General features: G+C 33.7%; 2 protein-coding genes across 2 annotated transcripts; both read right to left on the bottom strand.

Moving 5' to 3' along the window:
* Positions 1-666: 666 nt before the first annotated feature.
* On the bottom strand, positions 667-2,242 carry LOC21410259 (protein JINGUBANG). Its single transcript, XM_010102037.2, has one exon. It carries the CDS (start codon positions 2,088-2,090, stop codon positions 798-800), a length of 1,293 nt encoding a protein of 430 aa, XP_010100339.1. The 5' UTR covers positions 2,091-2,242; the 3' UTR covers positions 667-797.
* Positions 2,243-10,903: 8,661 nt separating this feature from the next.
* LOC21410257 (ABC transporter B family member 15) lies at positions 10,904-16,472 on the bottom strand. The gene is made up of 7 exons (XM_010102035.1): positions 16,290-16,472; positions 15,511-15,565; positions 14,935-15,119; positions 14,132-14,589; positions 13,424-13,964; positions 11,367-13,324; positions 10,904-11,273 (listed from the first exon to the last, which is right to left on the bottom strand). Exons 1-7 carry the CDS (start codon positions 16,470-16,472, stop codon positions 10,904-10,906), a joined length of 3,750 nt encoding a protein of 1,249 aa, XP_010100337.1.
* Between the last annotated feature and the right edge of the window lie 1,923 nt (positions 16,473-18,395).

Raw genomic sequence — 18,395 nt, 5'->3', positions numbered from 1 at the left:
ACACATACTATTATTGACTCACATCTTATAAACTTAAGTTTTTAGAATGAATTGGTAAACTAACGTAGTCTCTCGTTATTTCCTTTAATTTTATGGCAATTGTAATTTGCTATAGGATTCTTCGTATAAATAAAAATGAGATAGCTAACTACCCATTCCACGATCAAAATATGAAGAGTTGCCTTTGAAGGTCATATTTATTTTTGGTTTGGATCCTTTAGAAGTCGTACATTAACATATGTTAAAGTAGGATCAGTTCTTTGTGTAAATTAGATCGAGAAAAACAAAAAACAAAACTTTTTATGCGAGAGGCAGATCATAAATAAATGCTTAACATATTGCATTTGTACACATGTATATGTCTACAGATAAAGATATTAAAAATAAAATAAATGTCAAAACCAACCATTTTTATCTTCTATTAAAAGCTTTCTGCAGGCACTTAACGTTAATTACTATGATGACTAGGAAAAAGACGTACTTAATTAACCAATGTTTTATCTCAGATTCTCATGTGCAAAAGATCATATGCAATCAACAATGTTAATTAAACGACAGTAATTGCTAGGCGGACAATTTTACAAATTAAAAAGAAAAAAACAAATTGATCAAGAAACACCAAACAAAAACTAGCTAGTTAAATATACAGGAAACAACAATCTTTTTTTTTTTTTTTTTTTGACATCTATCTAAAAAAATCATGCATAAAAATCCTGCAACAGTCACGAAGAAGCTATGGGGTTGTGTATATTTTCATGAAAATATTACATTTATAAATCAATTTTGTCCAATTAACTTTACTTGCGAAGTCTCGAAACTGAGACCTTCCACACCTTAGCCTCCCCATCCAAGCCCCCACTAAACACCGTTACGACGCCGTTTGAATCACCATCCCTTACCGCTGCCAACGATTTGACCGGCTTCGCGTGACCCTCCAAAACAGCCAAACAACAGTACCCCCCTTCTTGCCCACGTCGCCAGATCCTAACCGTCCGATCAGCTGACCCACTCAACAACAAATCAGAGACGTTGAATAAAGAGAGTATGGCTTTTCCGTGCCCCCTCAACGCGCCGGTCACCGCCATGTGGTTCGCACTGTCCTCTCTCTCCCAAACCAAAATCGAACGGTCACAAGAACCCGAAAACAGCACCGATCCGTCGTCGTTTAGGGCCAGAGCATTAACCGCCGATTTGTGCTTTTCCAGAGTCGCAATAAGCGCGTGACGCTTTTCGCCGGCCGGTTTTGCCCAAACCCGAATCCGCTTATCCGCAGACCCGGTGTAAACGGTTCCGTCGGCGGAAACGGCCACGGCGTTAACGGCGTCCTCGTGAGCTTTAACGGACTCAAGACAACGGAGATCGGAAGCCCTCCATATCTTCAAGCTCTTATCCCAAGAAACCGAATAGATCAAACCGTTATTAACGGCGAGGCCGGTGACGGCGTCGGCGTGCTCGATCCAGAGCCGTTTCTTGTGACGGCGGACGTTGACGTAGTTCTTGGGGAGAGCGAAACGGCCCAAACGGTCTTTGACGGTGGGGAGACTAGTCAAAAGCTTGTGACGTTTTCCTGACGTCATTTGCCATACTCGGATTCTGCAGTCCTGGTGGGCGGTGAACACTTTGCCGTCGCAGAAGGCGACGGCCTTGACGAAGCCCGTGGAGCAATCTCGGCCGTTGAAGGCGTCGAGATGGGACGAGGACGAGTACGAGGACGAGGGCGAGCTCTCTGATCTCTCAGCTCGATCGTAGACGTTGATTTCGTGGGCGGAGGCAGCGTAGAGGAGGCAACCGTGGACGGCGAGGCAGGTGATCGGGAGATTCGACGGCTGACGCGGGCTGAGGGAGGCGAGGGAGAGGTGAGAGACGGCGAGGTTTAGGTCTAGAGAGAGGTCCTGGAGAGAAGGTACGGAGGGGAGAGTTTGGAGAGAGAGGTTGCTGTGGAGGCTGGGACTGCATGTGTTACTGCTGGAGTTCGACGAGTACGAGGTCGGAGTTGTGTCGGATTCGGAAGACGGAAGAGTTTCGATGGCGGCCGTGGCGGTGGCGCATGTGGAGGAGGAGCAGGTTGAGAACCAGGATTGAACCTTCATGCCGGCGGCTAAGAGAGAGAAGCTGTAGTGGAAATGTGTGGGGAGGTTTTTATTATATATAGGATATTTTGGAGAGTGGAAGTGCCACGTGGAGAGTGGATGAGAGAGGGAGAAAAACGACAGTGTTAAAAGGACCCTTTTCCCTCTCCTCTTGCGCAAGTTGGCTGATGGTTGGCGACGCCGCGGACGCGGAGTGAAACAGAGCTAGCTAGCTTTTGGCTATCTACAATTCAATTCCAGCACTTTTTTTTCTCTTCTTTTTCTTTTTTCGTTGGCACATTTTTTTTCTTTTTCTTTTTCTTTTTCGAAAAGAAACCTTTTAGATCATATGAAAAGAAAAATGCTAATGATCATCACTAGCTTATTTGTTTTTCTACCCGTTAAAAATATGCTGTAAAAATCTATATAAGGCCTTATTAGTAATTGGATCAATAATTAGGTGTGTAGGGTTGATCAGAAACTCGAAAATTGAACGCTTCACCGATGGAACTAATCGAAACCGTCTAAACGAGTTGGTGCCACGTCATTACTGATAAATCTTGATCGGTTTATGAAACCTCTCATTATTGGGCAGGTCATTTATCAACTCTGTCATTTTAATAATTCCAACCCCTTAAAATTTTTGTGTGGTTTAATTATAAAAATTGACTCATGTATTTTTTATGTGCGTCCCTTTAAATATCTCTCCATTAATATTATGTCACATTAATTAAAATGTTATATAATTTAAAATTTGATGAGACGTTAATTAAAAAGTCATGATAGTTAACGGGGGTGTGATGATCTCATTTAGAATACATAAAAAAAAAAAAAAAAAAAAAAAAAAGGAGACGAATAAAGGATATATATGAGCTCAAGTTTATTTTATATGCTATAACGTGTGTGTGTGTATATAGAGGGAGAATTGTGGGGAGTAACGATGCGTGTGTTTCATTATAAGATGATGCAATCTTTTTGGACTTTTACTTTTAAGGTTATTCTCCCTTCCGTGTGGTCAGTATAATGCATTGTTAGCTAATCACGTGTAGAAAAGATTGTATATATATATGTGCGCGCGCGAATTATAGGAGTTCAAAGAAGTGATCTATTCATAATTGTGTGATAACTTTTAAAATTCGTGAGTTGCTTTGTATTCAGAGTTAGGTGATTAACTCTGAAAAGCTTTTAAGAAAAACTCTGCAATTTTCTAACTTCATGATGAAGAGAAAAGTTGGTCAATGTAAGTGATTTGCCCGAACCAACCACGTAAAACTTATGGGTGCGTTTAAAATTATTTTTGAAAACGTTTCTGCACGTCTTTTGAAACACAAAAATTAAAATCACCTAGAAATCGCATTTATTTAATAAAAGTTTTGAAAATTGTTAGGACTTTAGTTGGCAATTTATTGGCATTAGTTGTAAAAATTCACAAATAAATATTTTTGGCAACTAGCATTTATGGAGAAGATCATATGTGTTTTTGGTTGCTTGATTGCTTCAAATATGGAATGTTTTTTTCTTGATAAAAATCAATTTTTGGAAGGAAGTATCCTAGAAGATTGGGGATTAATAGAAGGAAGCAAGTATCCTAGAAGATTTTGTAAGAAATGGAAAGTTATTGCATATATATCTGGAAACTGGATATAGTTTCTGTTTTTGAAAGTCAACTATTGATCCAAATATGATAAATTGATAATTGGTGATTTGATTGATATTTGATTGAGTTTCCGCAGCTGGATGATCTTTCTCTGTTTCCTAGGAATGTGTCCATATTCGTATATCAGTTTCGGAAAGATTTCAGGATTTAAGAAAATTGATTTTCATACTAGTTTTGGGATAGCTGACTCTGACAATTGTGTTAATGTTCTTGTTGCAACGAGGATCTGCAACAGATTTGGTTCAGCGAATTAATTGAAGAGGTTGTCAAGCTATTCACACTTCGCTTATTTATTCAAAGTGGCCCTTAAGTCTTTGGACACCGAGTGATTAGTTTTTTTAGGTTGTGAGACAGGTGTGAGCACTTGTATTCAGAGAGATGATTTAAGTATTTTTCGGGAGAAAAACTTAGTTGGAGGGATTTCAATGTTAAAAAGTCGAGGGGTTCTCATTGTTCAAGTCCATTGAGAAATTATAAGTTCATATGCATCTTCTTAGAGAGGGAGTCTCGGGTAGATTAAGTCCAATTGAATTGTAAAATAGTTCTTAATGGATTGTTCATCATCTGGGTGTATCCTCGCGGAGTAGGTTGTGACCGAACAACGATATTATTTCTCTCGTGTTCTTTTATTTTACGTCTTTGCATTATTTATATTGTCTTACAAAGTATTAAAAGACTCAAACCAATACCAACAAAAATGAAAACGAAAATAAAAAACAATGAGAATTATTTTTGTGAAGAAAGTAGAAAACGATTGAAAGTTATTTTTCTTTTTTCATTTTCATTTTCTAGTAGTTATCAACAAAGTTATATTAAATAATTAATTATTAATTACTAATTATATTATATATTAATTAATAATTAATAAATAGATATACTTAATAACTAATAAATAGATAGTAATTACTTAATTATTATGTTAATTATAATATATTAATTAGTAAATAGTTGGTAAATAAAAAATAAATAGTAATTACTCAATTAATAATTAATATTAAATTATAATTATCAATATGTAATATACTAATCAATAATAATTAATAATTGATCATTAGTAATTAATCATTATAAAATGAATAATTACTAAAAATTAATCATGTGATATATCAAATAATAGATTATTAAATAAACATTAGCAATTAATTAACTAACTATTTAATTATGTAACTAAAAGATAATAATTTAAGTAGTAAACGGAATATTAATAAATTATGTATATAATAATTATTTTTCTTAATACACTAATTAATTACTTATAATCTAATAAATATGATTACATTACTGACATAGTAATTACTTATAATCAATTATTAATTACTATTTTTTAATTATTTAGCATATTAATTTATTATATATAGTTTAATTACTAATATACTCATTAATGATAAATTGTCTATTATTATTATATTATTAATATATTAATTCTTATTTGCTAAATAATTATTAATTACTTAATATATTAATTTAAGATTATTAATTAGATGTACTCAAAACAAACATAAATGTAACCAAACATGATTTCACTTTTTTACCATACTCAAACCAATCTCTTGAAAGACCACCAAACGTAATTTCAGAATGATTTTTAAAACAATCTCATTTTCATTTTTGTACCGAAAATAAAATTATTTTGAAAACATTATCAAACAGTCTCATATCAAAGAGTCACATTATCAAATTTTATTCTCCGTTTAAATTAAAACTTTAACTACGCATCAAAACATCAATTCAAATTACAATTTAAACTACACAGTTTGAATTTTTTTGTTCAAATTAAAAAGTTTAAACCAACAAAATTCAAACCATCGAACCAAACAAGAGGCTAAGTTTGGCCAACGTTTGGTGTATATATAAGAATAACATCACTTTAGAATGTATATCCTCTTTTCAGTGTATTTATAGAGAGAAATTAAGCTCTTATTAAATAATAGAATTGTACTCTAAAAAAATAATTATAGAAAACGGATGATTATAGAAAACAGATGTAATTTCGGATTAATGAAGTGCGATATTAAGAAAGAAGATTATGGAGACCGTTAGCATACTTGTTTTAAGAACACAAAGACAGTGACGGAGGTCTCTGGCTTTTTTTTTTTTTTTTTCAAAGGGGACATAAACTAAACTAAAAGTTTGAACTAAATTATAATACAACAGTCTTGTACCAACGTATCTATTTTTATCTTTGAATTTAAAAAAAAAAAAATAGACTATGCGATAATAAAGTTTAATTATAGTTTTTGAAGTTTAGAGTTCTAAATTATTGAATATATATAGTAATATAATTGATTTTTGATTTATTAGAGATTTTAAATTTGAAATTAAGTGTTTTTAAAAAATCAAAATTTAGGTATATAATTATTATTTGTTTAACAAAAAAATCATGTAAACGTTGTAAAAGACGAATGGCTGAGATTAGATGAAGCCTCAGCCTAATGATCTATATAAATAGGATGAGATTAGCGAAAGACGAGTATATTTTACTGATTTTTGAACTCACAACTTCTTATCAATTTTGTTCGAAATCTGTCTTTCGTATCAAAGAGTTTTCTTTGCTGTAACCCAAATTCTCGATTTGAGTTATAAGTAAAGAACTAAGTGAACAGTTTGTTGGTTAAATTTTCGCACGCATAATATATATTATACTTGATTCCGTGTGATAATTAGTAGTGATCATTACCAGACAGTAGTTAAAGGGGAATATATAAAGTGATTTAGGTTCGTTGTCTACTCTTTATTTATTATTTTTTAAAAGGAAAAGGTAAAATATTATTAAACTAAGAGTCATCTCGGCACTTACAATATCAGAAATACAATCAGGAAATTCCTCAAACCACCACCAATATTATTCAAAAGCAATGTAATATATGCTAAAATAGGCTCTTTTAACAGCAAGACCAGCTGGCTCATTTACATATTGAACAACGAAAGAGGAATCACATTCAACAGATATCACTCTGAGACCACTTTCTTGAGCAAAAGATTAAGCCTTCACGAACAGCTAAACATTCAGCGGTTAACACACTAAAAGCGCCTGGTAGCTTCTTCGCGAAGGCTCCGAGAACAAAGCCTGATGAGTCTCTGATGAGGCCGCCTACTCCAACTGAATCCGAGTGAGGAAACACGGATGATACCATCCGCACACTCATGCGCTGAACGCATTTCTATCAGCCCAGTTCAGACACAAAAGCACACAGAGCAACTCAAACTCCTCATACTTGAGCCATTTTTCCATGAGAAGAATAAAATAAACAAATTGACCACCTTGAAATTTCCTCACAGTGGCATTATGGTCCATTTAGTTTGCTATTCGAGTTTTTATTTCGAGTTTAAATGTGACTTTATGTTTTAAGTTTTTTACTGTAGTAAAAAAAGTAGATGTAACAGTTTTTAAGAGTTTTTTTACTCTAACAAAACTCGAATCAGTGAAATGAACGGAAATGTACTCTCACTCCAAACTTCAGCCACAGCAGGGCAAGAAATTAAGGCATGGAACACCGATTCCGAACCCTCATTGCAGCGTCCACAGACCTTGGGGCAAGAAATACTTCGGTTGGACAGGTTCTCTATTGAGTGTTGGGGACAGAAAAAGGAAAAGTGAAAGTTGAACTATATGCGTAAGTGAGAAAAGAAATATAACTTAAGGGTTATTTTCTATTTTATACCTTGTTTCTTGAGTTTATCAAGACAAAACGGTATATTTTGGATATTCTCAAGATTATACCTTTAAATTTTAAATTTATATCAATTTCGCACCTTTTCAGGGTAATTAATAGTTGATTTTTACCTTTAAATTGATTAATTGGACCATTGCAACAAAATACTAATAGATGATCTTGTAATAATGAACGAATCACATGTTTAAGGAAATGAAGAAAAAATCTTTAAAAAAAATATTTTCACGATAGGTTGCAAAGGATGATTAAGTCAATTAGTGTTTTATTACAAGTTTATCTATTAGTTACAAAGGGTAAATTCAATAATTCCAAAGTCAAAATCAATTGTCAATCTAGGAAAGATACAAATTTTGTAGAGATTTGAAATTTAGAGGTATAGTTTCGAGAACATCCAGAATAAAAGGAGTTTTTTTTTTTTTTTATAAACTCAAAATACAGGGTATTAAATCGTAAATATCCCATTAATTAACATTGCCTATAGTAGCACATGCACTTACATAAAGATGTACTTTGTTTGCATGAGATGCATGCGCCCTTACGAGAAAGGAAAATGTTTGTGGTAACTTGATCAAGATAACGTATGTATGATTTTGTGAATGTATATTATATATATACAATATTATTGTTAATGGTTTTTCATTTTAAGGGAGAGTTTGTGGATAATGTGAAAACAAAACAAATGAATATTCCTTTTCATATGTTGATAAATTGGTTTACTAAACTAAATCACAATAGGTCTTCTATTATCTATTAATGTAAATGAGCTGTGCAAGTATGCAGTGGCGTCACACATGCAAATTTGGACTTACAATTTAAAGTTCAAATTTCAAAGTCCAGCTTGGGTTATTGATCATATTAGTTCATCTTCTTTATATATATATATATATATATATATATATATATATGCTAATCATTCTTCTAGTATTCTCGAAATTATAATCAATATGCCACTTACTTGCAAATTTGTAGTTTCCTTTTTATGTGAATTGTTATTATCATTATTATTATTATTATTATTATTACTTCTCTTTCGTAGTAAGGCTGACTGATGGAAGCTTCATATATAGTTTCATGAAGACGACCCATAATTATTTTCCAAGTCACTTGCATAAAATCCGTAAATAACAAGGACAACCAGGACCATAATATTAAAATCCTTGTTATATTATCTTCAGTTCATTGAAAGTTTACGCCAAAGTCTCTCTCAATTGACATTATTTTTTTTCTTGAAAAGGAGTTAATTGACATTTCATTAAAATATAGCACCATTGGAATGGAATGACGATTCCTAAAATCCAATCATTCCTATATTTGGTTGGGCAAAAAGACTTAGGAATAGTTATTTGATTCCAAAAACAGATATTAATTAAAATTCTCTCTCCCTAAATTATCCCTCCTAATATTAGAAAATTTATTTTAAATACTATTTTCATCATCCCAATATAAAAATATATTTTTCTATTAACCCTACTACAACTCACTCATCCAAATAAAGGAAAACAAACATTCAACTTCTTCGTGATAATACTACACTCAATTTTTTTCGGGGTCTCCGTGACGAGGAGAATATGATATAATCCTCTAGTTTTTGCTGACGATAATAAATTTGAAGAGACATATTTAAGTATTTGGTTTGTGTTTTACTGTTTACTTGATTTCGTTATGCAGAATACATTTGAGACCTTCTATGTAAGAATATTTATGTTGTTCTATTTTGTCGATGTGATCATGCAGAATACATTTGAGAATTTTTATGTTAGAATGATATTGTTTATATAGTTTATTTTTATTTTATTGTTTGAAATTAGTCATATATCAAAGTTAAAATTATTTGAATATTAGTTATATATCAAATAAAGTATTCACTTTAAACATCGAGGTAAAAAAAATAACTTGGAAAATATTTGAATTTATTTATACATTATTAATAAATAAAATGAAAGGGGTATTTTAGTAAAAAATTATACTATTCCATTCTATTTCACTGACTAACCAATCATAATAATTATTATTTTAATATTGATTCCAATGCTCAACCAAACAATAGAATTTGAATAAATTATTATTCTATTCATATTTTGTTTCATTATATTCCTATTTCTATTTCTATTTCTATTTCATTCCATCAAACCAAACGCACAGTAAATTCTTTATCTCAACACAGTGAATTATATGCAATATAAATGACCTGTTCCCTCCTTCTATCTTGGAAAATTATGTGACTAGGACAAAGGAGACACATCCTATACTTTGAACTTATCTTTATCGCGACCTGATTATGAAAATTAAAATAGCATCTTTATTCCTTTGTCAAGATAAATTCTATCCATAAAATGACAAATTATATGCTAAAAGGAAGAAAAAAACAGGATCAACTGTTTTTGTCCAAACGGCATCTTCTCATAGTAAATCTTTTAAGTTTATATTATATATCCCATAAACTATATAAATATGAATAATGCTGGAACTTTTGTACTAACTTTCGAGTTATCATTCTTTCAGCGATTGGTATATAAATTGCCGTATCAAATAATTACGAGAGGTCATATTTGTAAATGAAAAAAAAAAAAAAAAAAAAAAATTGACAACTCAAAAGTTGATAAAAAAATTGATGTAGTTAGTGTTCCTAACCTTATTTATATGACAATATGTGTACACATATGTACATTAGCTTGTGCCATATGTACATGCAAAAACAAAAGTGAAAGATTTATTGGAATTGTTGTACATTGCATGGCAGCTTAATTTTTAGCTTGTGCCATATGTAATGCTAAAACAAAAACCAAAGATTTGTAGGAATTGTTTTAAGATTCACTAAATGATATTGAATTTGGTTTGCGACATTGATCATAACATTGTACCAGTGTGTACTATATTTATTATATGGATTTGTTTCACGCTAATGGTGAGATGTTCCTGTCATGACTCGTGAACCAGCTCATAGATAGTAGGCTCACGAAAAGTGATGACTTGGAAGAAACTTATATGAAAATTGAAACGACATAGTACATCTGTGTACGACACCTTGAAACCGTTGTTACTTTATTATATCTTATCAATTTGAGACTTCCATTATCTATGGCAACGCGTTTCAAGGGATTGTATATGCTTTGCTTTACTAGAAAGAAAGTAAAAGTGTTTCGCTTGAGTTGAGAACTTGAGTTAAAATGTAAAAATTCATGTGAGAGAAAATATTATAGCAGAAAAAGTTAAATTTGAATTTTTGTAAGAGAAAACACTTAACAAAAACTTGAGTTTTGATTGGAACTAATGAAACGAACATAGCCTTTATTTTTGCACAATTTAATCTCTAATAAAAGAGAGCGGATGTATATTGTTTGTCATGTCATGGTCAAATGTTGTCATAAAAATCTTTTACTTATGACTATATGGGTTGATGAAACTCTTAATATTACTTAAGTATATCTAAATCAGTGAAATCGTTCCATTAATTCATATTAGAAACCACAAGAAACAGTGATGTCTTTCAAACCAAATCCTCATCAGCTTTGTGAGTGATTTTGAAGTTTTACAAGGGAGTAGTAAGCACCATGACGTCCAATAGCAAGTAACTCAGAGTGTGATCCTTGTTCTGAGACCTTCCCATTCTTTATCACAGCTATAGAGTCTGCCTTTTGTATGGTGGACAAACGGTGAGCTACAACCACACATGTTCTTCCAACCATCATCTTCTCCAATGCCTCTTGGACTAGACTTTCCGACGCGCTATCAAGCGCACTTGTCGCCTCGTCCAGGAGAAGGATTTTCGGGTTCTTGAGTATTGCCCTTGCTAGAGCTATCCTCTGCTTCTGCCCTCCTGAGAGTTGTGTTCCTCTCTCTCCGCAATAAGTGTCATATCCATCTTTCATTGAGCTGCGTCATAGTAATGTAAACCTTTTTGTTAGAAACATAAGCTAAAAATTTAGTACTATATTTGCAAAATAGAGAAAAGACAAGCTTAAATACCTTATAAATTCATGAGCATTGGCAAGTTTCGCCGCCTTCCTTAATTCAACTTCTGAAGCATCTTCTTTACCATAAAGAATGTTTTCACGGATTGTGCCTCCAAAAAGTGTAGGCTCTTGACTAACCAAAGCAATTTGTGACCTCAACTGCCTCAAATTATAGTGCTTAATGTCATACTCATCAATCAAGACCGATCCACTTATCGGTTCATAAAATCTTTCAATCAATCCAATGACAGTAGACTTTCCAGATCCACTTTGCCCCACCAGTGCAACTGTGTTTCCAGCTTCTATCTTGAGACTTAGACCCTTGAAAATCATTTGGTCAGGTCTGACTGGATAAGAGAAAACTATATTCTTCAATTCTATTTGTCCCTTGATGGTCTTCTCAACACTTTTCGGGTTTTCAGGCTCGATCTCGGTTTTCCTATCCAGGATTGCAAAAATTGATTTGATGGCACCAACACCTTTGGCAAGATCAGAGGTCGTGCTCCCTGCATCAGCAATGTTTTTTCCAGTGCTCATTAAGATGAAAAATACCTGAAACAAATGTTTTGGAGTCACTAACTGTTTATTTATGAGCCTTCCTCCATACCAGAAAGTTAAAGCTATAGCAGCAGTTGTCAAAAACTGAGACGTAAACAAGCCTAAGCCCGAAAACCATGATTGTTTGATGTTCTCCTTCCTAGTATCTTTCATCGACAGCGCAAAGAGGTCCAATATTCGTTTTTGAGAGGAAAAGGCTGTGATAGTCCTATGGTTTATTGTAGCTTCACTTGCCAGTTGACTGCCTTTACTCTGCGCTTTCTGCACCTTTCTAGACTTAAATTTCATCAAAACACTCCTTGAATAGAAGCTCCCTATAAGCAAAGGCTGAATTGCAATCATTACAATGGCTATCCTCCATGTGATGATTAACCCCAAGAGAAAAGCCAAGAAGGCACTAAAGAAAATCTGAACCAGCAATGACATGCGTTCCGAAACGAGAGATCTAATCATGCTTGCTTCGTTGGCTAGACGTGCGCAGATAGCTGCACTCGAATTCTCATCTTGATCAAACCATGATATCTCAAAGGTGAGAATTTTTCTGAGCATTTTTTCACGCACCCTTTTCGTTAATCGCTCTCCCATAACCGCAAAGTTGTAATGTTGAAGGAGATTTGTAATGAAGCTCAAAACTGTTAAATTTACAAAGATAAAGGAGTAGGTTTTGATTTCTGATTTCAAAGAGGAGCTATCTTTTAGGAAGTAAGCTGAAAGAACAGTTCCCATACAATAGGAGTTAATTGGCTGAATAGCTCCGAATCCAGCAGCCCCTAAACACCCTAGTAGTGCTTGCTTCCACTCAGGTGCATTCATCTTAAACAAATGCCACTGAGATGGAGGAGGAGAAGAATCATTTTGTGGGTTTTTATTGTGAGACTCACTGTATTGGCTCATTTGGAAAGAATTTGCGACACTGATGGAAAATATAAGAGGACTAAATGGGTTGGCTGGGCTATTCTGCCAGCTTGATTTCACATCTACAAGTGATGGTGAATGGAAGGCACTCAATGTTTTCCTGTCTCTCCTACCTTCCATTGGTCGATCAAAACTACTCGAGGCATTGTGGTTTTCCGTGTTTGATTGTTGTAATTCGGCCATTTTTCTATAAGCACCTCCTTGTCCATCGTTTTTCTGAATCAAATCATCATGAGAGCCTAATTCAACCACTCTTCCTGATTGAAGAACCGCTATCAAATCTGCCTTTCGAACCGTGGAAAGGCGATGAGCAATGACAATTGTTGTTCTTCCTTTTGAAGCCTTGTCTAGTGCTTCCTGTACAACCCTTTCAGACTGAGCATCCAAAGCGCTTGTGGCTTCATCTAGCAGAAGGATTTTCGGGTCCCTTATTAAAGCCCTTGCTATAGCAATCCTCTGCTTTTGTCCTCCAGATAACTGAACTCCAAATTGCCCAACCTAAGATAAAGATACAAAGTTTGTTTTAAGTCTTTAAGTTTTGAAATTCATATATATAAGTTTTTTTGTAAGTTCAAAACGGAAAGATCTGTTTCTTACTTGAGTGTCATAACTTTCAGGTAGTTTAGCAATGAAGTCATGTGCATTTGCAGCCTTGGCTGCTCCTATAACAGCCTCCATTGAAGCTCCTTCTTTGCCAAACAAAATATTCTCTTTTATTGAAGTTGCAAAGAGAATTGGTTCTTGATTTACTAATCCCAGTTGGGATCTCAACCATTTCTGATGAAGTTTGTTTAATTTGTAACCATCAAGAAGAATATCTCCTTTAACTGGGTCGTAGAATCTTTCCAGTAAAGAAATGATGGTGGACTTTCCAGAACCACTTCCTCCAACAAGACCAACCGTCTTACCAGCTTTCACTTTAAGATTAAATCCTTGAAGAACTTGGGTGTCAGGCCTTGATGGATAACTGAAGTTGACATCTCTAAATTCTATGTTTCCCCTTACTTCTTTCAGAACTTTTCCCTTTTCATCTTCACTGTCAATGAGGGGAACCCGGTCAATCATCACGAAAATCCGGGTTACTGCGATTATCGCCTCTGAGATGAAAGATAGATTTGGAAGTGCCTGCATTACAGAACTGAAAAATACAAATTTGAAGGAAAGAAAAAAAAAAGTAAGTGTTATAGTCAATGAAATGTACCAAACAAAAAATAACAACAAATTTAGAAATACTCTTGGGATATCTTACTCTATCATAGATATAAAAAGGCATTTCAATGCATTTATAAGAAAGAAGGAACTTACAATCCTCCTAAAATTAGACAGACTCCAGAGATGAAAACATTTCCACCTTTTTCACCTCTTTCAGTTACAATCATGCTACCAACCCAGGCCTGGAAAGCCCAAGAAGCATAAACCATTCCCATGCTTCCAATTAGTATTCCCTTCATGAGACCTTGTTTTATGCCAAGATCTGTACATTTTTTAAGTGCTCTGCTGAATCTTTCGAGTGTTTTATGCTCCCCGGTGTATGAATAAACAGTGCGAATAGACGAAATTGCTTGTTCTGCGATGCCACCGGCGATCCCATAAGCATCCTTTATTTTACCTCCTAAGTCCTTGAGTACCTTACCGAATCCAAGTCCGGGAATAATAACCATAAGAGAGAATGGAAAAGCCGCCACTGCAAGTCGCCAAGAAAGTAGAAACGCAATTGGGAAGCATGCAATAAATGATGAGAGATGAGCCAAGAAATTTGGTATCTACCAGAAAGAAGAAAAAGAGAAGCTATTAGAGTCAGGTAATTATATTGGTAAAAATAAGAAGAAAACTGCGCTTAGAAAAATGCTATAATGCGTTTTTAACTAGTTAGAAATTGACATATAAGACTGTTGAGGGCCTGTATCATGACAGTCGGTGGCAGAGTTTGACATGTGAATTTGTGATTGGTTGAAAATGTACAATGATGAATGCTGATGATCACCAGTCGTGATATATATCATTGCTCTTGCGTTTGCGACGTTATGCTGATGATCACCAGTCGTGATATATATCATTGCTCTTGCGTTTGCGACGTTAAAATTAAGAGACTGAGAACTAGAAGAAACCTTTTCAGCAATGGCGTCTTGGATTAGATTGGCATCAGAAGAGACTGTAGAGACAACTTGGAAGGTATTGGAAGATGCTGATTGATTGTCAAAGAAGGCAACTTCTTGCCTTAGCACTGATCTCAAGTATTCCATTTTAATGCGAGATGTCTGCCTCTCGGCGGTTCTAGTCCAACAAATTGCTTCTGCAAACATGTGATGTGGAGACTCGTAAAATCATTCAAACGTTGTCAAAATTTCCAGCACTTCAATACATTCATAATCATAGACTATTTATGCATATTTTTCATTCTATTCCCAATCAAATGACTGTTTCCAAGAATATTGTTTTAGTAGTACAACAATAAACACGTAGAATTAGTTAGAATGACTTCAAATGACCTTTTTCATTTTCACAGAGAATGGCACTGAGTCGTTCTTTGTAAAAAGCGGTCGTTTCGTAATCATTTTATAAATTAAAATTTTGAGAAGTAATTTTACTGGTAAAACTTTCTTATATTAAGTCATTTTCTGACATACAAAATGAAAAAGGTGAACTTAAAGGGATCAGATAGAACAATATGAAACTTCACCTACCAATAAAAGCGCATATCCCAACTCCAATGGCAACGTAGAGCAGCCTGAGTGAATACTGTGAAGAAAATACACACCAAACTTATTCATCAAAATATACACACATCTAAGGGTGACAATTTGTACCACGTGTCGTGTTTTGATTGTTTATTTTTAAATTTGCAATCAATTTAAATACGACTCGTGACACGAAATTTTTTAAAAACCGCAATACGAACACGATACGACCACTTTACGGGTTACACGACACGACACAAAAATAACATGTGACACGAAATTGACCCATGAATCAGAAATTGACACGAAAATTGTATACTTTTATTTAGTTTTTTACATATTAGAAATAACTTAAAATTAATAACATACTAAATTACAATAACATCCATTGAAATTAAGTAAATAATAGTATAAGATTTTGAGTATAACTATCATGATATCACAAGTTTATAATAAAATTAAAAATATGTAATGAAAAATATATGTATTTTTTAGTTTTTTATGAGTTTCATGTCGTGTTCGGGTTAGGCGGGTCCAACCCGAAATTGACCCATGTTTTTCGTGTCAATTTCAGGTCGACTCAATTCTGACTTGAATTTCTTTTTTCTCAATCTTAACCCGTGAAAATCGTATCATTTTCGAGTCGTGTTGTCGTGTTGTAACTCATATTACCGGCCCTACACACACCATCTTAGTGGCAAGAACTTTCTTTCACTAGATTTCACAAGACCATGGATTAGTGACTCGAACTTTAAATTAAAAAAAATGTGGGAATTTGCAATTACCTTGTCTACTGTATCATTTGAGAGAGAGGATTTAGAAGCTCCATATTCATTGAGCAAACCACTAAAAACCAGCATGGTAAGTGGAGTCATCAACCCATCTCCAATGCTGCCTAAAGTCCCAAACACCATTAACAACTTATCGGCGCCATCGGCATAGCGAAAAATCCCGCCTGTCTTCCCCATGTGTTATTAACAAGCTAATGCTACTTACAACAATAGACAGAATCACCAAACTAACTCCCTTCAAAAATTGTTTCACACAACTCGAATGATCACTTAAATTTTCATCTTAAAATATGCCACTACATTGCAAGTTACGTTTTTTTTTTTTTTTTTTTTAAAGGGACTTACTAGAAGTAGCCTCGTATTTTGTCTGTTCTTCTTGGTATCTGAGATTTGGGTTTTGGAATCAGCCGGCATTTGATGATTTGTCTTTTCTAGTAAGATGTCCCATAAAAACACAAGGAACTGTACGAAGACCAAGTTCTTGACTAGGAAAAATTTCCAAAAGAATACAAAATTGGGTGGGATTCCGTCGACCCAGTCAATCTTGCATGAATTCTCTCCAAAAATAATTTTTTAAAAACAAATGAAAAGATGAAGCCTTAGAATGACTAATCCAGATAACTGAAAATCTTGAAAATGAGATGTTTAATTTGTCTTGAAGATATTATTAACGATCTCTCTTTCTCGCTCAATAGAAAATATTCTGGGGATGTTCGATTTATAGAGGTGATCAATTGTTATATGTTAGGACTTTTAAGACTTTAATTAATGAAATTATTATTAGAGTTTTTACTTTAAATTTTTGGAGTGCAATTCTTGAGATCCATTAGAATGAACGAATTTTGTTTCTATACCTTATCTCCCTTATTTAATGAACGAACCAACGGATTTGTAGATGCCCTAATTTTTAGTGAATCAACGTATTTTAGAAATGTTGTACCCTTTTTTCATTTGATATTTTATTGTAGGCTTCCGTGATACATCTATACTCTCTCTAAAAGAGAATAAAGGCCACTTTAGTAGATGGGTTTAAATTAGCGTTCAAATCATGCTTTTTAATTATAACTTTTAAAATTTAAATTTTTTATGAGAAAAAAATACTGTAATAAAACTAAAATTATATATTTATATTGTAACAGAACTCATATTCCTAACATCACTTCAGTTTCCTAAAACTATATGTTTGCACTGCAGCAGAACCCATATACCCAACATCACTTAAGTTTCTTAGGGGCATTTAGTTGCCCCCTCCACCCCCCTCTCATTTTGTTGCCTTTCAAAAAAAAAAAATTATTTATTTTTTATCTTTTTATTTTCTTTTATTTTTTTAAGTTTTTTTTTCTTCTTTTTCCTCCTTATCTTTTTTTATTGCATCTTTTTAGCCTTTATTATTATTATAATATATATATATTGAAACATAACTCTTTTAAATACTTTTTTTTACGGTCATTAAAAGTATTATTATTTTTTTAATTATCCTGCTAAATTAATCTATAGTACTCTCCTTAAAAGAAGAGAGAATAAGAGCTCGTTTAGTTCGCTGATTCGAGTTTTTAATTCAAGTTGAGATGTGACTTTATGAGATTTTTACTGTAGCAAAACTTAAATTTTAAAACTCAAATCGGTAAAATGAACGGGGCTTAAGTTTCGGAGGGAGGGGGCAGCCTTTTGTTGCCCCCGGTTTCGTTGCCCCTCCATTTTTTTTTTTTTTTTTACTTTTGTAGCTTTTTTTTTCTTTTTTAGCTTTTCTTTTTTAGTTTTTTTTAAGGACATCAAGAATTCGACAAAAAAATAAAACGACACAATCTCGTGAGCATGTCGTAGTGTTTTTTTCTTTTTTAAAAAAAAAAATGTCGTAGTGCAATTTTAACTTGGGGAAAAAATATAAAGGCAAAATGTAAATAAAAATAAGTTGGGCTTTGATGGGTCATTTGTGATGTCCAATTACTTTGTCTGGGCTGGTTTGGACAAACATCGGGCCCTCTTATCAAATTGTGAATGATGATTAACTAAGGACCACGCGCAAGTTACGGAGAGAGAGTTGCACAACATATTACAAAGTATCGGCTGCACCAGATAAGTCCCATAGGAACCCTTTCT

This window comes from Morus notabilis, unplaced genomic scaffold (assembly GCF_000414095.1).
Source record: "Morus notabilis unplaced genomic scaffold, ASM41409v2 Scaffold99, whole genome shotgun sequence".
In the NCBI taxonomy this organism is placed as follows: domain Eukaryota; kingdom Viridiplantae; phylum Streptophyta; class Magnoliopsida; order Rosales; family Moraceae; genus Morus; species Morus notabilis.
This window is presented reverse-complemented; position numbering and strand designations above follow the sequence as displayed.

Excerpts from the sequence above, each read along its gene's own strand:
- LOC21410259 (XM_010102037.2), bottom strand. The coding sequence starts at position 2,090 with ATGAAGGTTCAATCCTGGTTCTCAACCTGCTCCTCCTCCACATGCGCC.
- LOC21410257 (XM_010102035.1), bottom strand. The coding sequence starts at position 16,472 with ATGGGGAAGACAGGCGGGATTTTTCGCTATGCCGATGGCGCCGATAAG. Across the intron at positions 14,590-14,934 it reads AAGACGCCATTGCTGAAAAG|ATACCAAATTTCTTGGCTCA; the intron begins GTTTCTTCTAGT and ends TCTTTCTGGTAG. Across the intron at positions 13,965-14,131 it reads TGTCTAATTTTAGGAGGATT|TTCTGTAATGCAGGCACTTC; the intron begins GTAAGTTCCTTC and ends TGTATTTTTCAG.